Raw genomic sequence first — 17,533 nt, 5'->3', positions numbered from 1 at the left:
TATCATGACAAGTTTTAGCTGGCGCGATTTAATTTGGTTTTTAACTTTTCAGATTGAGGCAAGCTTCAGTAACTCGTTAGCAAGTCTCCGCTTTGATTCACTGTTTGACTACGGCAACAGTCTTGAGGACAGTAAGGCCGCTAACATTATCAACAATCACTACAGCTACTTGATGCGTGTTGTTCAGCCCAAACTGCAAGAAAGGAACAAGAAACGGAAGGACAAGGATGACCTAACATATCCCTACTTCATTCCAAGATGGATTCCGAACGGAGTTCAGACCTAGTTCATTGGGGTTGCTTTTTTTGTGTCATTCTATGGGATGTGTGTGATAACAAAGGCATGCTTAGATATTGACACGTTTAGGAGTGCTAATACAAAACGTAAACTAATATGACTTTGTATTTTCTAAAGATCAAGTTTTTTTAAGATTAAAACACTAGCACGCTCAAGATTTTGTCTTGTTTTTGTTGCGGTTAAAATGTAATTTATCCCTTCACTCAGATACCCTACTTCTTTTGAGAAACATGTCACATAGAATTGAAATTTGAAAATGTCACCGCTACATTTATTTAATAATTAGTTTTGGAAAAGCGCGTGGCAATAGAGGGAAACGCGCTAACCCAAGTCTCCAATACTCTGCTATGTTATAAAATAAGAAAACGAGCAAAAAAACAAAAAAAAAACCATGGATGAGAAAATGAAAATAAAAGTGTGTTATGAACATGCTGTGAAACCAGGTTAAAGTTAAAAGGTAAAGCGTCCTTAATTTACGTCGGCAAGAGAGACGAATCTAACTAACAAATCTGAGATAAGTTACGCTCATTTTACCCAGTGTCTACCCTTTTCTCTCCATCAGTGCTCCGCCCGCTCCGCCTGCTCCATTTCAAAGCTACTCAAAAATGAGAGAAGTCCAAACAATGATTTCAAGTCACACCTGGGAGTCGAACTGCGGGCCTCTCGCACAAAAGGCCGAAAACTTGACCAACTGTCCTTGGCCTTAGCTTTGTTAGCAGATTTACCTAACTCCTTCACCGACGCAAATCACAGTTTATGCAGAGAAAACAACCAGTGATTCATTTTTTTTAAACTAGGGGGATGGGGGTGCGGCGCTACGATATGCAAATGTGTCACTCACTCGCTAAGGTGTCGTCATCTCCGTAATTATAACGAGAACGCCGGATGCCAAAACCAAAAAAGGTGTATAGTCAATTTAGGATATCCTCTCCCGACCATAAGTTTGCCAGAAGCTTAAAAATTTTGCGTGTACCTAATTGTATTGCTTATTAATCGTTCTGCTTTGCACATAAAAGCATTGGAAAGTTGAACAGCTTTGTTCAAAATATTTATTTCCCCTTCTAGAAGGAAATTATTCAAAGAATAACTCGATTTATAACTTCCTCTTCGGAAAAAAAAAAATGTAGACATCCTTGCGTAAAACCCCTTGTTTGTCTGTGATGTGTTTTATCACTTGAGCAGATGATTGATTCACACCAAGAAATCATTCAAGAAATTCAATACTTTCGCTCAGTTCACAGGAAACTGACGAAACTAGTTGATTGTTAACTTGTGTCACTGGTTCTACCATCTGCTCATGCGTAGAGCGTTACTTTAGGAAATTCAAATGGCATCTCCAAGCTGATTTACCACGCATCCAGGCAACCACGCCTTTGCCGTTAAAACACTAAACAGTATGGTAATCTCACCGCTCCAGTAAAATTTTCGATCGTACTGGTTTCAAATTTGACCTCGATTCTGCCGTTTAAATTTTCTTCAACGCCAGGACGTCTAAATTTTTGCACGTTTAAGGTGGCTCCGCTTAAACGGAAAACGTACGAATTTTCAATCGGTGCTACAGACTTTCTTTCGGCTGGAGTCGGGCAAGCTCGAAGTGGTAATTACAGTTTCCAGGCAAACGATGACCGATTTATTTGAAGAAAAAAATTCTGCGTCTTAGGTCTCACTGCTGTAAAGGAAAGACAACAATTGACGAGGAAGTTTCATAAAAGTAAGGAAGCCCACTCCAAAATATGAATAAGTCAACCGACTAGTGTTCGAGTTAAGGTGGATTGGATGAACTTGGGCGCAATGGTTTACCAAGAAATAGGTCCCCTTAAAAAACGTTAATTAACTTATCTGTAACGAAAGGCTATTTACTGAGTTGGTTTTAATTCGTATTCGTGAAAATGATTAGAATGTCTGGGAATTCATTTATTTATTTAAAGACCCGAAGTTGTTGGTCCGGCCAGTGTGTGAACCAGCGGCCTTCTGCACGGCAGACCGTGCCGGCGCTTATCTAATTGAGAGGGGGGCGTAAGTGGAGTACGAATACCGCAATACCGCACATGGTAGCGCGAAAATACCGCAATACCGCATCAAAATTTAGCCAAATACCGAATCCGCAGTTACATATGGGAAAAATTTGACATTGTCAATACTACAATTCTTCCTTTCAAATAGAAATAATACTTTTATGTCAGTGTTTCCAAATCAAGGTGCGTCGAAGTCAAGCGTGCGATAAACATAAGATCATCGCACTCGTTTAATTTTGTTCATAACATGTATACGTTTACGTAAATGATACAACGTGGGTACTTGGGTCAATTTTTGCTGGGTATGTGCCGCTGGCCTCTCAGAGCCCCTACCCCATTTTAGTCTATTCTGTGGCCAATTATGGACCCCATCTTAGTCACTTTTGGACAAATATTTAATTCTCGCGGTCCCAGCTTAGTCACTTTCTATTTTTATGAATTGACCATTTTTTAGATTGAAGGAAGAACAATTTACGTTTCATCTACAGTACTGAACATTCAATTCTGGTACGTTTGCTAACCGTAAATGTGAAGAACTGTCTTACCCCTAAAAATCAGAAAATGCGCGACCCCACTAGTAACTCTCTCGAAAATGCGACCCCATTATAGTCAATCCACTCGTGAAAATGCGACCCCATCCAGTGGCACACCCCCATTAGCCTCTTATAAGGAAGTAACCCCCCCCCCCCGGGCTGCCATGCTTCGTAGGCTAAGCACACACGAATACTTGTACATTTTATATTCCTGCATGCACAACGAGAAGGACGAGTAGTAATTTTTAGACCACACCATCTTCATAGGTTATCTTTCGACACTACGAAATTTATAACGACCTCACTGACCTCACTATTTCCTGGAATATCTGACTGATCACTTAGTTGACCCTCTGGATCGCTCGCCATTGTTTCGCGACTGGCACGAAAGTGGCGGTAAGATTGGTAAGGTGGTTGACCAAGCTGACTATTCCCACAAGGTCCATTAGGTTACAAATAATGCGACATATTTACGTGTCATTGGATAAGAAAGTTAATGTCGTTAATCATATCAAGTATTAACTGAAATTACAAGCCATACGATTTGTCTGGACTGTTTGCGCAATATACGATCCCCCACTGTGCAACTATAGGAAGACACGCAGGTCACGCAGGCTAACTAGGGAGACCTTTTAGGATTTGTATCCTCTTGTGATGAAAAAGAAGCAGATCACCGCGACACAACGATTTTTTCACCGACTACCGCGACATAAAATTTAAACTCACCGCACACCGCTTGGACTCTGAAAACCGCAATACCGTACTTTGAAATAAAAAATTACCGCAACACCGCACCAAAAATAAAACAATACCGCAATACCACAAACCCTTACGCCCCCCTCTAATTGAGCTTACCACTAACCAGGCGGCGTTGGATTCGTTCTAAAAGCTAATCAACGTTGCAGCCAAAATTTGGCCCAGCGGCTAGCTTGTCAGATCACGTAAGAGAATATGTATGAGAACTGCTAACGATGGGGCTCATCATGCTCAGTACACTTACCCAGTACACTTTCATGATGATCCACCGAATATCTGAAAACATCAAGAAATCACTGAGTAATAATGATAATTATTGAAGAAGAAGAAGAAGAAGAAGAAGAAGAAGAAGAAGAAGAAGAAGAAGAAGAAGAAGAAGAAGAAGAAGAAGAAGAAGAAGAAGAAGAAGAAGAAGGAGAAGGAGAAGGAGAAGGAGAAGGAGAAGGAGAAGGAGAAGGAGAAGGAGGAGAAGGAGAAGGAGAAGGAGAAGGAGAAGGAGAAGGAGAAGGAGAAGGAGAAGGAGAAGGAGAAGGAGGAGGAGGAGGAGGAGGAGGAGGAGGAGGAGGAGGAGGAGGAGGAGGAGGAGGAGGAGGAGGAGGAGAAGGAGAAGAAGAAGAAGAAGAAGAAGAAGAAGAAGAAGAAGAAGAAGAAGAAGAAGAAGAAGAAGAAGAAGAAGGAGAAGGAGAAGGAGAAGGAGAAGGAGAAGGAGAAGGAGAAGGAGGAGGAGGAGGAGGAGGAGGAGGAGGAGGAGGAGGAGGAGGAGGAGGAGGAGGAGGAGGAGGAGGAGGAGGAGGAGGAGGAGGAGGAGGAGGAGGAGGAGGAGGAGGAGGAGGAGGAGAAGGAGAAGGAGAAGGAGAAGGAGAAGGAGAAGGAGAAGGAGAAGGAGAAGGAGAAGGAGAAGGAGAAGGAGAAGAAGAAGAAGAAGAAGAAGAAGAAGAAGAAGAAGAAGAAGAAGAAGAAGAAGAAGAAAACGTTAGCTAAATGATTCATAAGTCAGTACCCAAGTAAAACATTCTTAGAGATCAAAGCCAAACAACTCTGCGGCAACGGAACAACGTGAAGAAGGGGCATTAATTATTTGACGAAGAAAAATCTGTAAAAATAATTATCATTACACAATGAGTTATTTCCCACTGTCTTTTTGAACCTGGACGTGACATCCTCAACAAATAAACCCCAGGAAAGTCTTCCTATAATTCAGTGAAAAAGGGCTGCAAAAACGCCTCAAAAAGCGTAAATTTGCTAATGATTAGGGCCATTTTTATTTCCATCACCTTCGTTTTATTATTCTTTTTAGAAATGGGCTTTTTTATGGCGCCACCAACGTAATCAGCGTTGTGTAGAAAACGTAAAAGAAAGGTGACGAGGCGTTTACACGTGGTAATCAGATAATCAGATTTCCCTCCACTTTTAGATAGAGCCACAAATGATAAAATCGGATTGAAGGTCAGCGACTCTCGCTGATTGCTACAGCCCTGTCACCCTTGCACGTTGGGCTCGTGACGAAGACAGTCAATCTGCCTTTCTCCTGGCTTTAACCGCATTAAGAAAGAAAATATAATTTAGAAACGCATTATAAAATTATCGATCTTTATAGTTTGAAGTTGGTGATATTAGAGTCATAATCTAAAATACTCGGTTCAGCTACCGTAGATCAGCTGGATGTTAATGCCGGTTTTCTTGGAGAAAAAATGGTGTTATTGACCAGTTATTTAAAATAAATATATTTTGTATTAAGACCGACCCCGACTGTTAACGAATCAGCCCATCCACTAATTAACATCAGACAATGCAATTTTGAAAACAAGAAGTGAATGCAATTTTCAAAACAACCCAGAAATGTATCGAGTCAACAGCACATGCATTCAAATATTTCAAATAGTTAAAATAGTAAGCAGCCTTGCTAAGTCCCATATATTTATCATTTATTCATGCAACAATCTCATATTGTTTCACACAAATTGTTTATGAATAGAGTCGAAACATCTACGCATAATAAATCTGTGGGGCTATACACCCAATTTAGTATCCAATCATATTCCTTAAACCGAATTGAGATGATTTTACATTTCCAAAGTTCATCTCCATGATTTTTAGCCTCAAACTTAAAGCTCATGTTTGTTTGTCACGAAGCGTTGATTTTTGTTATTCACACTCTTTAACTACCTAGCATAGCGAGAAAAGGGCACCCTAGGTATACTTAACAAAAGACTATACTACCGTGAAACTGACAGATGGCCCCTTAAATTAATTTCAACACATCATAGTAAACATTACTCAGTTACATTACTCAGTTTTTAAAGACGTTCCTTTTTCAAGCAATTTCTATGGGACGGACGGTTTTAAAGTACTCTTCACTTAATGAATGAATACTTATTAATAAGTAAATAAGGTAACTGGTGGAATTCCACAAAGGTCGATCTACGCTGATCAGGCGAAACAGTTAGAGAACTGACCTGACACGTTGGCGAAACGACCGTAAACAGTGTCGACTGGTTTCTGCCAACTGGTTGATGAAACCGTGGAAGGATAGATAGATATATCTCAATAGATTGAGATATTCGCCAAACTAGCTGTCAGGCTAGAGTCAATTGTTTGCAGACACCCTAGTTGTAGTGTGCCCTAGGCAACGGCGTATCGCACTTTTTTGTATTATGGCTAAGAAAACGAAGTATATAACAGTTGTGGTTTAATTTTATCCTTGTTTTAAATTTTATTTTCCTTTGTTTCTGGGTATGAGAATGAATGTTAATGACTTTGAAACAAAGGAAAATAATATTATATCATGGATAAAGCGCAGCGCTCGTGAGACGTCGGCGAAATGGCTCGTGGGAGAATCGACCGGTAACCGTCGACACCACCGAAAAAAGCCGCTTTAATACAACTGCAGCTGCTGAGCTTGAGAGTAATTTTGCTGAAAGCAAACGAACAAGGTATAGTTGAAAAACAAAACAAAACAAAAAAAAACAAGCGATATACGTACCTCAAGGTTTTTATCAAGAACAACAGAAAAATCTGCAGCTTCAAAGTCATAGTCCAGGCTTTAAGACAGTTTCTTCGTGTTGACTGACTTGAAATGAAAGTCGCCTGAAGAGACGAGCTTGCTCCAAGACACCAGTGCAGCGACTGACCGGAATGTCTCTAAAGCCTACTGAAAAATAAACAAACATATATTAAAGTGTCGATTTGTCTACATCACTGCATTGGCTTATTAGTCTGCTTTCCACTTCAATGAATATTTTTTTCTCACGTATCAGTTTTTAATGGGGTTTAAACCTTTTTAAACCCAACCCTTTGGGCAATTAAAGAAAAACAACAAAATTTCAACAGAAATAAAATAGTTTCGCGTCCCTGCTTTAGCATAAGCGTTATGTTTTTCTGCTGAGAAATTGATTGCAAATTAAAGTCATGGAATTTTCGCTACGACGGAGATGTTATTTAAAAAAGGTTCAATCAGTGAAAAGCATTGCTTTGAACTTTTTTCAGTCTGTAATGTTTTTTAGCTTTGTATCTTGTACACTTTGTCAGGGTGTTTTATACTATTTATTAACCCCATCTGCACCTTAAACCGAAGTGAAATATTTTTGTATTCATATGCTATTTCATTGTTTATACTTGGCAAAGGTTGCCCATTGCGCCAAGTATATAATTTTGTTATTTACTTTGCGATTTTTTTTATTTTAAACGTGAGGTCCATCGCAGGAAAAGGACGTGTAACTGGCGTGAATACTGAACAAAGGACTACAGTGCGCTGACACAACTGAGCCCCTTATTACGCATTCCTCTTAAACGTTACTCAGAGTCTTAAATGCTGACAGCAAATTGACCAAAAAGTTAATTAAAAAAAAAAAGGCATTCCTTTTTCCATTGAGTAATTTCTGTAAGGGCTGGTATTTTAAAACTGCGCTTAACTGAATTGTGAATCAGCCTTGACGCGAGCTTCATCCTTGATTTCGGGAGTACGGGGCTTTACTTTTTCATCATATTGTGTTCTTTCTATGAGTAATGTATAGTGTTAATTTTTATTTGACCTCAAGAACAATAATAAATCTTGAATAACCGTTACGGGAATTAAAAGCAAAATCGTTTCATTGCCTTCGAAGGAAAACAAGTGATTGTTACCTCCAGGATGATTGTAGGCAACCGTTATGGATAAGTAGACAATTGCTTAAAAACTAATCAAAATTAAGTTGGTTTTAATTAGTAATGCGCTATACAAAGAAGAACTAAAACAATATTTAACATAATTCGATCAGTTGCAAGATGAAAGACATTAGCCGCGCCTTAATTTCTTGCTTTTACCAATAAGAAGTAACGAAGAGTATGGACCAATTTTGATCTCAGTTAGTCTTACGAAATGGCCATTTTTTTCCTGCATGGAGCAAACTAAATTCTTTTTTCCATTTGTAGTTAAGGCAACGTCTTTAAAAACCTCTAACTACCATGAAACGCTTAGCACGGAGTAACATCGACTATACAAATATTGTTGTCAAGTGTACACATTATAATTATAATAAATATTCGACTTTGCTGTAAAAATGACAGCTTGCTCTTCTCTGGCCTTAACCCTTTAAGTCCCAATAGTGACCAACATCAATTTTCTCCCAAAGATATCCACACATTGTCAAGAGACTATGTTATGAGAATTAATTAAATGATCACCTAAGAGAAAATCGCTTGATCTTTTATCAAATCCTCTCAACTCATTCTTTAAGGAAATACAGGAGACTGTAGATTATTCAGCTGTCTTCGCTTCGGTGTTTTAATTTCCATTCCCGTAGCTGTTTTTACGTCTAAGTATTCTTCGCAGGTCATGAAGATTGAATATGACTGAATCCCGTCGAACACGCTTCTTCTCGTTAGGCCTACTCTGGGACCTTAACTCGCCGCGAGATTGTGCGAGCTAATGCGAGTTTAGGCGAGTTGAGGCGAGCTAAGGGAAAATTGAGCTCGCCTATCAGTTGCGAGTTTGTGCGAGTTAAGGGAAAATGATCCATCTTGTGTTGAGGTTATAAGGCTTAAAACTTATAATATGCTTTAGTAACATACATATAAAGATGCCTTGGAATCTTTGTATGTCTTATATATATAGTAGGCTCCATGTTGTCCAATTACGAAAAAATTAAACCAAAAATTTCAGATGAGCTCCAAAGTTGAATGAAGCCAAATCTTGTTTAAATTTATTAACTGAAATATTTTCCTAATTGGACAAGCTTAAGTATGGATATGCTAGTGATATGGAGTCCTGTTCTTTATTAATTATATAGCATTTAGACTCCAAACTAGACCATTTGGTGGCTGTATCATAATAATAATAATCATTGTCATCATCATCATATAATATTTATTAAAGCTATATAATTATTTTGCAGAGTAATAAATTACCAGTAGTGAGGAAAAAAAATGAAAACAAAACAATCATGAATTGATGAAAAAAAATGTAGCTGTATTATAAGCACAGGTAGGATATTTTATTTTATTTATTTTTTTAAATCAATAACACTATGTTTTAATAGGCAGGTGAGCATAATAGGTATCACATGACATGTCATCAATTTATTGTTATCACTAACTCCAGAATTGAAAAACAAAAAAAAAGTTTTTGCAGTCCGTGTCAATGTTCTTCAAAGAACTAGTATAAAAATCCGGGAAAGCCGACGAATTACAACTCAGCTGGAGAAATTTTTATGCCACAATCAATTTTACTGAAATGAAATAAAATTTCTTTCTCCTTGAAAATTACGACTTATCTTTAAGTCTTCCATTTGATCCATTCTCTCCACTTCACTGATGGTTTCCCTTGGAGTCCAGCTCAATTGTTTGTTTTCACTGCCAGAAATGTTTGCCTTTTCGTTTCTTCGGATAATCTATTCTGATTTCTTGCAAATGAAGGCTGATGCCTTTTCGCAAAGACAGCAGTTCCCATATTTTAGAAACTCCCTCCTTAAACTTGGACAATCCTGTGAGAGACACCTTGATTTCTACAAAAGAAAGGAGGATCAAGCTAACTTGATAGTAAACTCTTGATCATTCTTAGCCTAGCAAAACAGCAAAAATAAATGACCATATTTTCTGTTCAGGCTTACTTATTTTTTACAAAATGTCAGAAAGTGTTCATAGTTGTGCAGGGGACTATACCTTATTTAACTTGATTAACAAGAAAACACTCTCTACTATCGGCTTTGTCTTCCAAACTCTTAAGAGTTGTCACTGATGAATCTTTCCTGAGTACGGTAGACTAGGGTCAAAGATAAGCCCCGTTGGTGCGTTCCCTTTGCGTTCCGTGTGCGTTCCCTTAATTGATATGTATAAGGGTCGAGTCTATGACGTCACCCATTGTTTTATCCTAAAGAAAAAAGTGCCTTCCTCCATACTTATTAAGTGCCTAGTCACTGCCTTCCTCCATATTAATTTAAGTGCCTAGTCAGTGTCTTCCTGCATACTAATTCGGTATAGGTTTACTAATGAGCGTCTCTCTACTACAATAGGAACAATAGGCTTGCCTAGACTTGCCCGTGAAGTAACTTGAGCTCGGTTTTCGGACCGTCTATTAAAAGGAAAATAGGAGCGATCACCTAGCAACGCAAGAAACGGCTTCCTATAAACAAAACACATACAGAAAGTAGAGTTGAAAAGTCTTTTTTTCAAGTTAGTTTATGTCTTCTTTTTTAGCTCTAAAACTCGGATATATATAAACAAAACATACACAAAGGGGAGCTGAAAACGCTTTATTTCAAGTTTGTCTGACTATGACAGAACTGTTTTCTCCGTTTTATCTCGAGGAAATGAAAAACTATTGAAGTCTCAACGTTTCACGCACTGTAAGTCAGTTAATTATGCGAGTTCACAAGCCCAAAGTTGAATACCAATTAGCACTACAGGAAAAACCTCAAGGGAGCATATTGACGTATTATTATAAAACAAATAACTTAACAACGATCAATTAGAACACGCGACTAATAATTGCTAGCAATAAAACCACAAGAGAGATACCGTTTTAAAAACTTTATTAAAAGTCAATAATAAAAAGAGTCAAATACACAGCGATTTGAAAGGAAAAGGGATGAAAATTAATCCATTGACTGACTATTACAAATCAGTTTTTTCCGTTCCAAAATAATCCTTCCGTGTCTACACAATTTTCCTATGGCCTCTAGGACAAGAGTTCGACTTTCTTTGTTTCTTGCACTTTGTCTTGTTCTTTGTAGTTCGTCTTTTAGCTTTTGCTTTAAAAGAAGCTTCATTTCTTCGTGACCTTGACAGTTCGTACACTGTTTCTTGTGTCTGCACTGGATTGCGAGTACTTGTTGAGTGATTTTTTCCGGAATTATCCGCTTCACTTTCGTAAACGACGACTTTAACTTTAGGTTGTAGTTTCGCCTCTTGTAAATACTGTCTTCGCTGTATGTGGTCTAACTGATGAACATCCGCGGGATGGTTAGCTAATCTGACAAGGTACTTCGCCCCGCACGATGAAATCGGACAGTTTCTGCAAACTCGTTAGTAAATAGCTTTTATGAAGGAGAGAAAATTCGAACCATGTTTAACTAAACAACTTTTAAACATCTTTAAGCTCCGGTGTGAATAGGGCTTGAAAATGCAGTTTGGGCCCTTCTGGCCTTTTTACTGCGTTAATAACTGCTTTTAATTTCAGCAGAATTATCACAATTAACAGCTCTTGGTAACGGAAAAAAAGAAATAGTCGGCCTTGATTGCTTTGATTATCCACTGAACGACCCACCGACACTTTAGTCGGATTTGTCCCTAGTGCTAGGATCTTCCTAGCAAAAGCAGTTTACATGGTGCTAGGATCTTCCTAGTACAAGGATTTTCTCTCAGCTAGGAAGATCTTAGTACTAGCCAAGGACGATCATAGCACTAGGGACAAGTACAACCCTTGGTATGTAATCTGAATACTGAAAACAGGATGATCCTCCCTCTAGGATCTTCCTCTGGTGATAGGATCTTTCTCTCTACATGTAAACAGCCCTTTAGTTGATAAAACCAAATTTTTGATTTCATTTCCCAGCAGACGTGTCACCACAGTTTTTTTAGAAACTAAAACCCTCGTAAATCGACTGGTTGAGCAACAACACCAACAACAACATAAGCTTTATTACCAAATAAAAGTTAACTTAATTTACAATATAATATATTAATACAAAAAAATGTAACATTTACTCAGAATAACTAAAAAGCTAATCGAGCTAAGTAAAGCTAAAAACAAATAAAAAAATAAACTGTATGTTCAACCTTTGATTAATAAAAAGGAAAAAAGGGACGTTTGTTCTTAAAAACAAAATGTTTCCTTAGTTTTTAGGTAAGCAGCATTTGCTGGATGAAATCTCTCTGCAAATAATTAGGTACGTGATAAATATGCTGCTTTAGCAATTCTTTGTCTATTTTTGTTGCAGGAAAGTGTACTGTTCAACAACTGAAGTTAGTCAAGCATGATAAGAGAAACTATGCCTGGACGATAGGTATGTAACTACAGCTCCCTGTGGATGGTGGTGTGGATCACGGAGCTCGCAAAGGGGAATATGCTAGTCTGTGATTCATCTTATCATTTGGAAACAAACGTACAAATTGTTATTGCCAACCGTCGCACTAGATAGAAAAATAATGGACGTTGCCAGATTTTTTGCAGAGACGAGGCATACCCTCCCCGCCTTCTTCCCTAACCCAAAAGCGTTTTGAAGTCTAGACGCTCCGCGAACGCCGTCCTTCTCATTTTTCATAAGCGGTATATCTCAGAAAAAGTAATCCAGTTCCCAAGGCCCCCCCCGTTCATATATAGTATTGTGTTGTCGCTTATTGTTTCCATTCGTGAAAATGCTCAAGAGGATGAGATAATGTGAGGGACTTTAATGTAAGAGCACTTAATCTTTGACTGCATGAGCAGACCAGTCTAGCAATTCGGGTATTCCATGATTTAATCACTACTATACAGTCAGATTAGATTATTCGTGAATGCTACCGGTCTAGCCAGACAGTTCTGACTTTCGCAAAGCGCCTTTACTTTTTTTTGTATTAAAAAAAAAAACAACAAAAAAAACAAAGAAACAAACAACAACAACAATCTGCTTGTTAAGAAAAAAATATTCTTTAAACCCTAGAAGTTCCATGTTACAGCAATGAGGAAGAGGGTACATCAATTTCTAATCATGCATTGGAAGAGTTATCACCTTGCAGTGTAATCACTGGTTACAGTTTCACTACCAGGACACATAGACTCTTCAAGCTCCTTATAAGTGCCAACGAAACCAAAAACATGAAGGAGTACAAAGGCGACATAAATTTAAAGGTAAAAGATTTGAGTAGCCGCAGTTCTCAGCTTAAAGTGACAACGATTTTGTTTCGTCATTCCTTTACCCGTATGCAACTTTCGTAGACAACAAATTCCTGGCCCCTTTTGTTCAAAAGGTGGATAACAATATCCACCAGATAAATCTCTGCGAGGCAGAATAACCATAACATAGCAAAAGCGTTCAAAAGACTTGAGATAAATAAGAGACTCCTTCAGAGCCGTAGACTTACAAATTCTCGTTCATGTTGGAAAACTGATACTGCGGATTGGTCGGAATCATTTGCGTTAGTGATCTGGGACATTCTCATTAAAGCAAAATTGCAAGAACTTTGAAAGAAAATTTGACCACATCTGAAGATCCACCATGCAGTGGCAGCTCCTGGCTGTTCATAGCAACTAGGCAAAGGTTAAATAGCGAAATTCCCTCTTTAGTGCTTTTGCGCATGCGTTAAAGAACCGACTCAACCATGAAGGTGTTTTGTGTGCGTCCAGTGAGTCAAATACTTTAAGCAGTATGTGTGAACAGATCAAGTTCTTCTTGATTCATAATCTAACACGTTTATTACAAAAATCTGCTTGATATTTTTTGTTTTCAGACAGATTATATTGTGAGCAATAACGAAGAAGCCTGGGTGTATCATTACTACTTCTCTGAACAAGTTCCTGCTCGTTTTGTGCAGTTTTCCGCTGATCAAAGCGAAGACTCACAGTGTTTGTATGGTCTGACTTTGAGTGGTTGCACGTTAGGTATGAACGCAAAGCGAGGTTAAGTTACGAAGGGTTACTAAATTGATAGAGATAAATAAATGTTTTGCAACATGTTATTTTTTTTTCAGTCAGTTCCTTTTAACAATGAAATAAAACAACATTAATTGAAAAAAATTCCTACAACTAGTTTAGATGAATAAAACGGCAATGGCTTGTACTTAAAAAGGCCTCGATATGTGCACTTGCGTACACAAGTGCGTTGGGTAGGGTCAGAATATTTCAGCGCCTCTGTCGCTATCTTTTGTTTTCAAACTAACTTCTTTTCAGTTACGCCACATAAGGAAACCACAAAGACTTCCAATTTTAGTCTTGTATATTTTCTACTTAAAATGTGTCCTTTGAAAGGAAAATTAAGAGCCGAAAACATCAATTAATTCGCTAACGGCCTTATAAAATGGGCCGTTGCTGGATTGGTTGACATTTTCTACCTTTTTTGCGCAGTCTCATCACGTAGGTAATGCTGTTGCGTCAGGCCTCAGGCCAAACCGAAAGACATGTATGGAAAAACGCAATGAATATGCTTTACTCCGCAATTTTATGACAACGTGTAAAAATGGTGATCACTTGGTACTTTGTTTTAAGCAAATAAACAATTTCATGTTTGAAGCTTTCTCCACACCCTCAAGTAAGCCCCGCCCCAGAAAGTATAAAAAGAAGAAAATTCTAAAGCACTACGACGATCTTTTAGGTAAATACGCTGAGTGTGCCAGCATGTATGGCTAGAATTATATGAAAGGTGTTCGTAACGACCATGGAATTTATTGGTTTGCTTCTTTTTCCAGTAAAGTCTCGATGTAAACCAAAGAGTTTTACGGTCGACGACATTCTGTGTGGTGATCGCCAAAGTTCTCTTCTTAATAAGGAAGAAGTTAGAAAGCTGGCTTCCTGCGGTCTTATTACCAGTTATCAGTTTGCGTCAAATGTATCAAGGAGCCACAAATTGATGATAAGCGGGTTGAATTCCAAGCTCTTGACGGAATATGATGGAAATATGCAAGTGGAAGTAAGTACAAAAAAAGATTATGCTTATAGCTAATGCTTTTTTGTTCCCTTACCCCTTACACAACAGGCTTGCTTCCGGACCTGAATCTTGAGGAAATGACTCTTTCAGGCCACAATTCAAAATTCCTCAAAACGGGCACCAAAGTTACTGTCAAAAATTTTAGTTTTGAAGGGGTATCCGTTTAGAAACGTAGGTTATGTACTAGGACTTTTCGTGTATCAAGTAATGCAAGTTCGTCATCACTATAATTAGGAGTAAAGGCTTCTCTGACATGCTCAAAAGTACATTGTGTAGAAACCATTTAAAATATACTCCGAACTGGGGTTTTTCCTGTTTAATGTGTAAGAAAATTGATAAGGGTTTTTAAACTCATAAACATTTTGCTTCAAGTCAGAGTATTCGGAAGGCGAATGGCTATTCTTCAACAGTTTAGATGAACCAGTTCCAGCTAGATACGTTCAATTCGTTCCAACTGATGAAGCTGGCGGTCCTCTGTTGTTAATTAAACTGCAGATAACAGGATGTAGATTAGGTAAGTGAATACAAGGGACGCTAAGATGCTTACATCTAAAGCTACTCCGAGAATAGGAAAGCTAAAGGCAAATTTTGGCATTCACCGATATATACAGCACCATCGTTGTTGCAATACGCTATTGCATATTCAATTAGACGACTATTGTTGAGATCGTTATTCCTAATACGGACCATTCTTTGTTCATATATTCAATTGGCTATACCCCGCGCTAAAAATTATTATTCATTGTGCATGTAACTTTGTAGTTAAGACTGTTAGGACGCTGAATAAACTTCGCTCGTGATAAGTTGTCTTGTCTTTATGCTATAATGAGCTAAGCGTTTTTAATTTGACCTCATTAATAAAAGTTACTTACTTACTTAGTAAATACTTACTTACTGGAAGCGAAAGCACATGTGGAATCAATTGTCTCAGTGTTGACAGAGCGAAAGGATCCCCTTTTCTAGTATAAACCTTTTTATTGGAATCACATTAGCTCTTCTTGTAACGTTTATGATAAATAACGCTTTGCTAAACTCAAGTGATGGAATTGCTGTAAGTCATACCTGGTAGAAATAGGTTATTTTTTCTTTGCTATGCATGGAAGTCTGGTGATGAAATAACTCCTGTGGTTTTATTTTTTCAGACAAACACTGGTGTACAGTTGATTGGTTTCTATTTAGAGAAATCGGTATGAAATGCGATGACGATCAAATTACTCCCATTTACAGTGAACATCCAGTATTAGACCTGCCATCTTGCAGTTTAATCTTAAGTTATCAGTTTCTTGGCAAAAGCGCAAAACAACACGCTTTGTTACTAAGTGGAAATAGGTCCGTGCGGTTTTCGTCCATTTGATTTTTATTCTAAATTGAAAATTGAAAATCAAAAATTCACAATCTCAGTTGTCAATTTTTGTTCCTAAAGAAACATAAAATTGAAAATTGAAAATGCTCAGTTGGTGGTTTTTATTTCTTGTTTTTAAGGAAAAGGAAAACTAAACGATAATCTTCAATTTTGAGATTTTTGCCTGGTACCGAAGTTAAAATTGTATTTTCAATTTCCTATTCCCTAAATTCCAGCTTATTAAAAATTCAAACTTGACAAAGCTATTCATGTGTAACGAAACTGCGGGAAACAGTATCAATGATGATGAAATCCGAAATGAAAATCGTTTTTTGATTTTCGTATTCGAGAAAAACAAAAATTGAAAACAGACCAAATATAACTGTGACGGGTGGGGGAGGGTAAAATCAGAAATGGCGCGACTGCAAACAAGATGGCGGTCGTCTTGTAGTGAAGGAGTGTTCCATGTCTTCGTCGAGTCGTCTCTGGGGGAAATGTTACGCCAACAGCAATCCAAAGCTTGCCTGTATCATGGCCGAGACGTTTTCAAAGACATGATCTGAATGTTTTTTCACTGATAAGTTTGCTTTTGTTGTAACCTTGCTGCGTTACGTACGCAACGCAGCCGGGTAGAGCGTTTCAGATGTGGACTGCGGACTGGATAGTAAAATACGGACCAGGTATAAAATGCGAACTACGTGCTATGTTTTTAGCCTGATAATATTGTCACTCGACCCTAACCATGTACTCCTTTAATGTTGTTGTTAAAGTGAAGAAATTGTCGCTCTAACAAGAAAATCTTTTAAAGATTTTTCCTTCCGACAAGAACCAATGGGGGCGTGGGAATATATTTGCGCGAGTGTGTCATTTTTGCCCGTAATGAGGTGCCAGTGTTTCATTAGAATCTTTTTGAGATTCGGAGTTGCAGGATGGAAAGTCGTTACAAACGGCAAATCTTTTGTTTTGGGTTTATTTTATAAAGCCGCATTGCGCGATTCGAAGCGGAGTTCGGCTAGGATTGTTTCCACAAGGTCATGAGGGTAGCCTCGTTCTGTAAGGCGAGTTAAAAACTCTTTCTTCTTTAACTCCAGTTATCGGGAATTCTTCCTTAACCGAGTTCGTTCTGAGTAAGTGCTATGAGAGGGTAAAATGAGGAGAAATCCGCAAATTAAAACGTTTCTGTCGGCTTAAATAATGTGTTTGAATCGAATGAATCTTGGTCCTTTAAAAACTGCAGTGATCAAGGAAAACAATCTGTTTTGATGACAGTTCGTCAGTGTAAATTTTATTGTTGTGTGGAAAGAGTTCACGAAATCAATAAAGTTGTTGATTTTGGTCTCAGGAAGAGTCCACACTGAGAAGATCTGAGAATATGTCATCAATAAATTTCTTCCAACTGGCGAAATGGCTGCAAGGGCTCGCATGTAGTAGTTGTTTCTCAACGTGAGCCATGAAAATGACCAAGAAAGCAACCGCCATTTTGGTGGCCATTGT

General features: G+C 38.2%; 2 protein-coding genes and 1 long non-coding RNA gene across 4 annotated transcripts in view; all 3 read left to right on the top strand.

Annotated features, from left to right (window-relative positions):
• LOC140940850 (polyunsaturated fatty acid 5-lipoxygenase-like) overlaps window positions 1-439 on the top strand; it is a 28,205-nt gene extending 27,766 nt beyond the window's left edge. For both annotated transcript variants that reach the window (XM_073389816.1, XM_073389815.1), the window contains exon 15: window positions 53-439. In XM_073389816.1, the coding sequence (XP_073245917.1) occupies window positions 53-286 (234 nt within the window). In that variant the 3' untranslated portion in view covers window positions 287-439. The remainder of the gene's footprint in view (window positions 1-52) is intronic.
• The window catches only part of LOC140940867 (uncharacterized), a 66,814-nt gene extending 54,061 nt beyond the window's left edge, over window positions 1-12,753 (top strand). Inside the window, exon 3 of the long non-coding RNA XR_012166378.1 lies at window positions 12,718-12,753. This is a non-coding gene — a long non-coding RNA (uncharacterized lncRNA). The remainder of the gene's footprint in view (window positions 1-12,717) is intronic.
• A 26-nt stretch (window positions 12,754-12,779) lies between these two features.
• LOC140941805 (uncharacterized) lies at window positions 12,780-16,051 on the top strand. The gene is made up of 5 exons (XM_073390819.1): window positions 12,780-12,905; window positions 13,505-13,655; window positions 14,459-14,679; window positions 15,070-15,211; window positions 15,840-16,051. Exons 1-5 carry the CDS (start codon window positions 12,873-12,875, stop codon window positions 16,049-16,051), a joined length of 759 nt encoding a protein of 252 aa, XP_073246920.1. The 5' UTR covers window positions 12,780-12,872.
• Window positions 16,052-17,533: the final 1,482 nt, after the last annotated feature.

This window comes from Porites lutea, chromosome 6 (genome assembly GCF_958299795.1).
Source record: "Porites lutea chromosome 6, jaPorLute2.1, whole genome shotgun sequence".
NCBI classification, from domain to species: Eukaryota; Metazoa; Cnidaria; class Anthozoa; order Scleractinia; family Poritidae; genus Porites; species Porites lutea.
The sequence above is the reverse complement of the archived record's forward strand: the minus strand, read 5'-3'. Positions and strand labels throughout refer to the sequence as shown.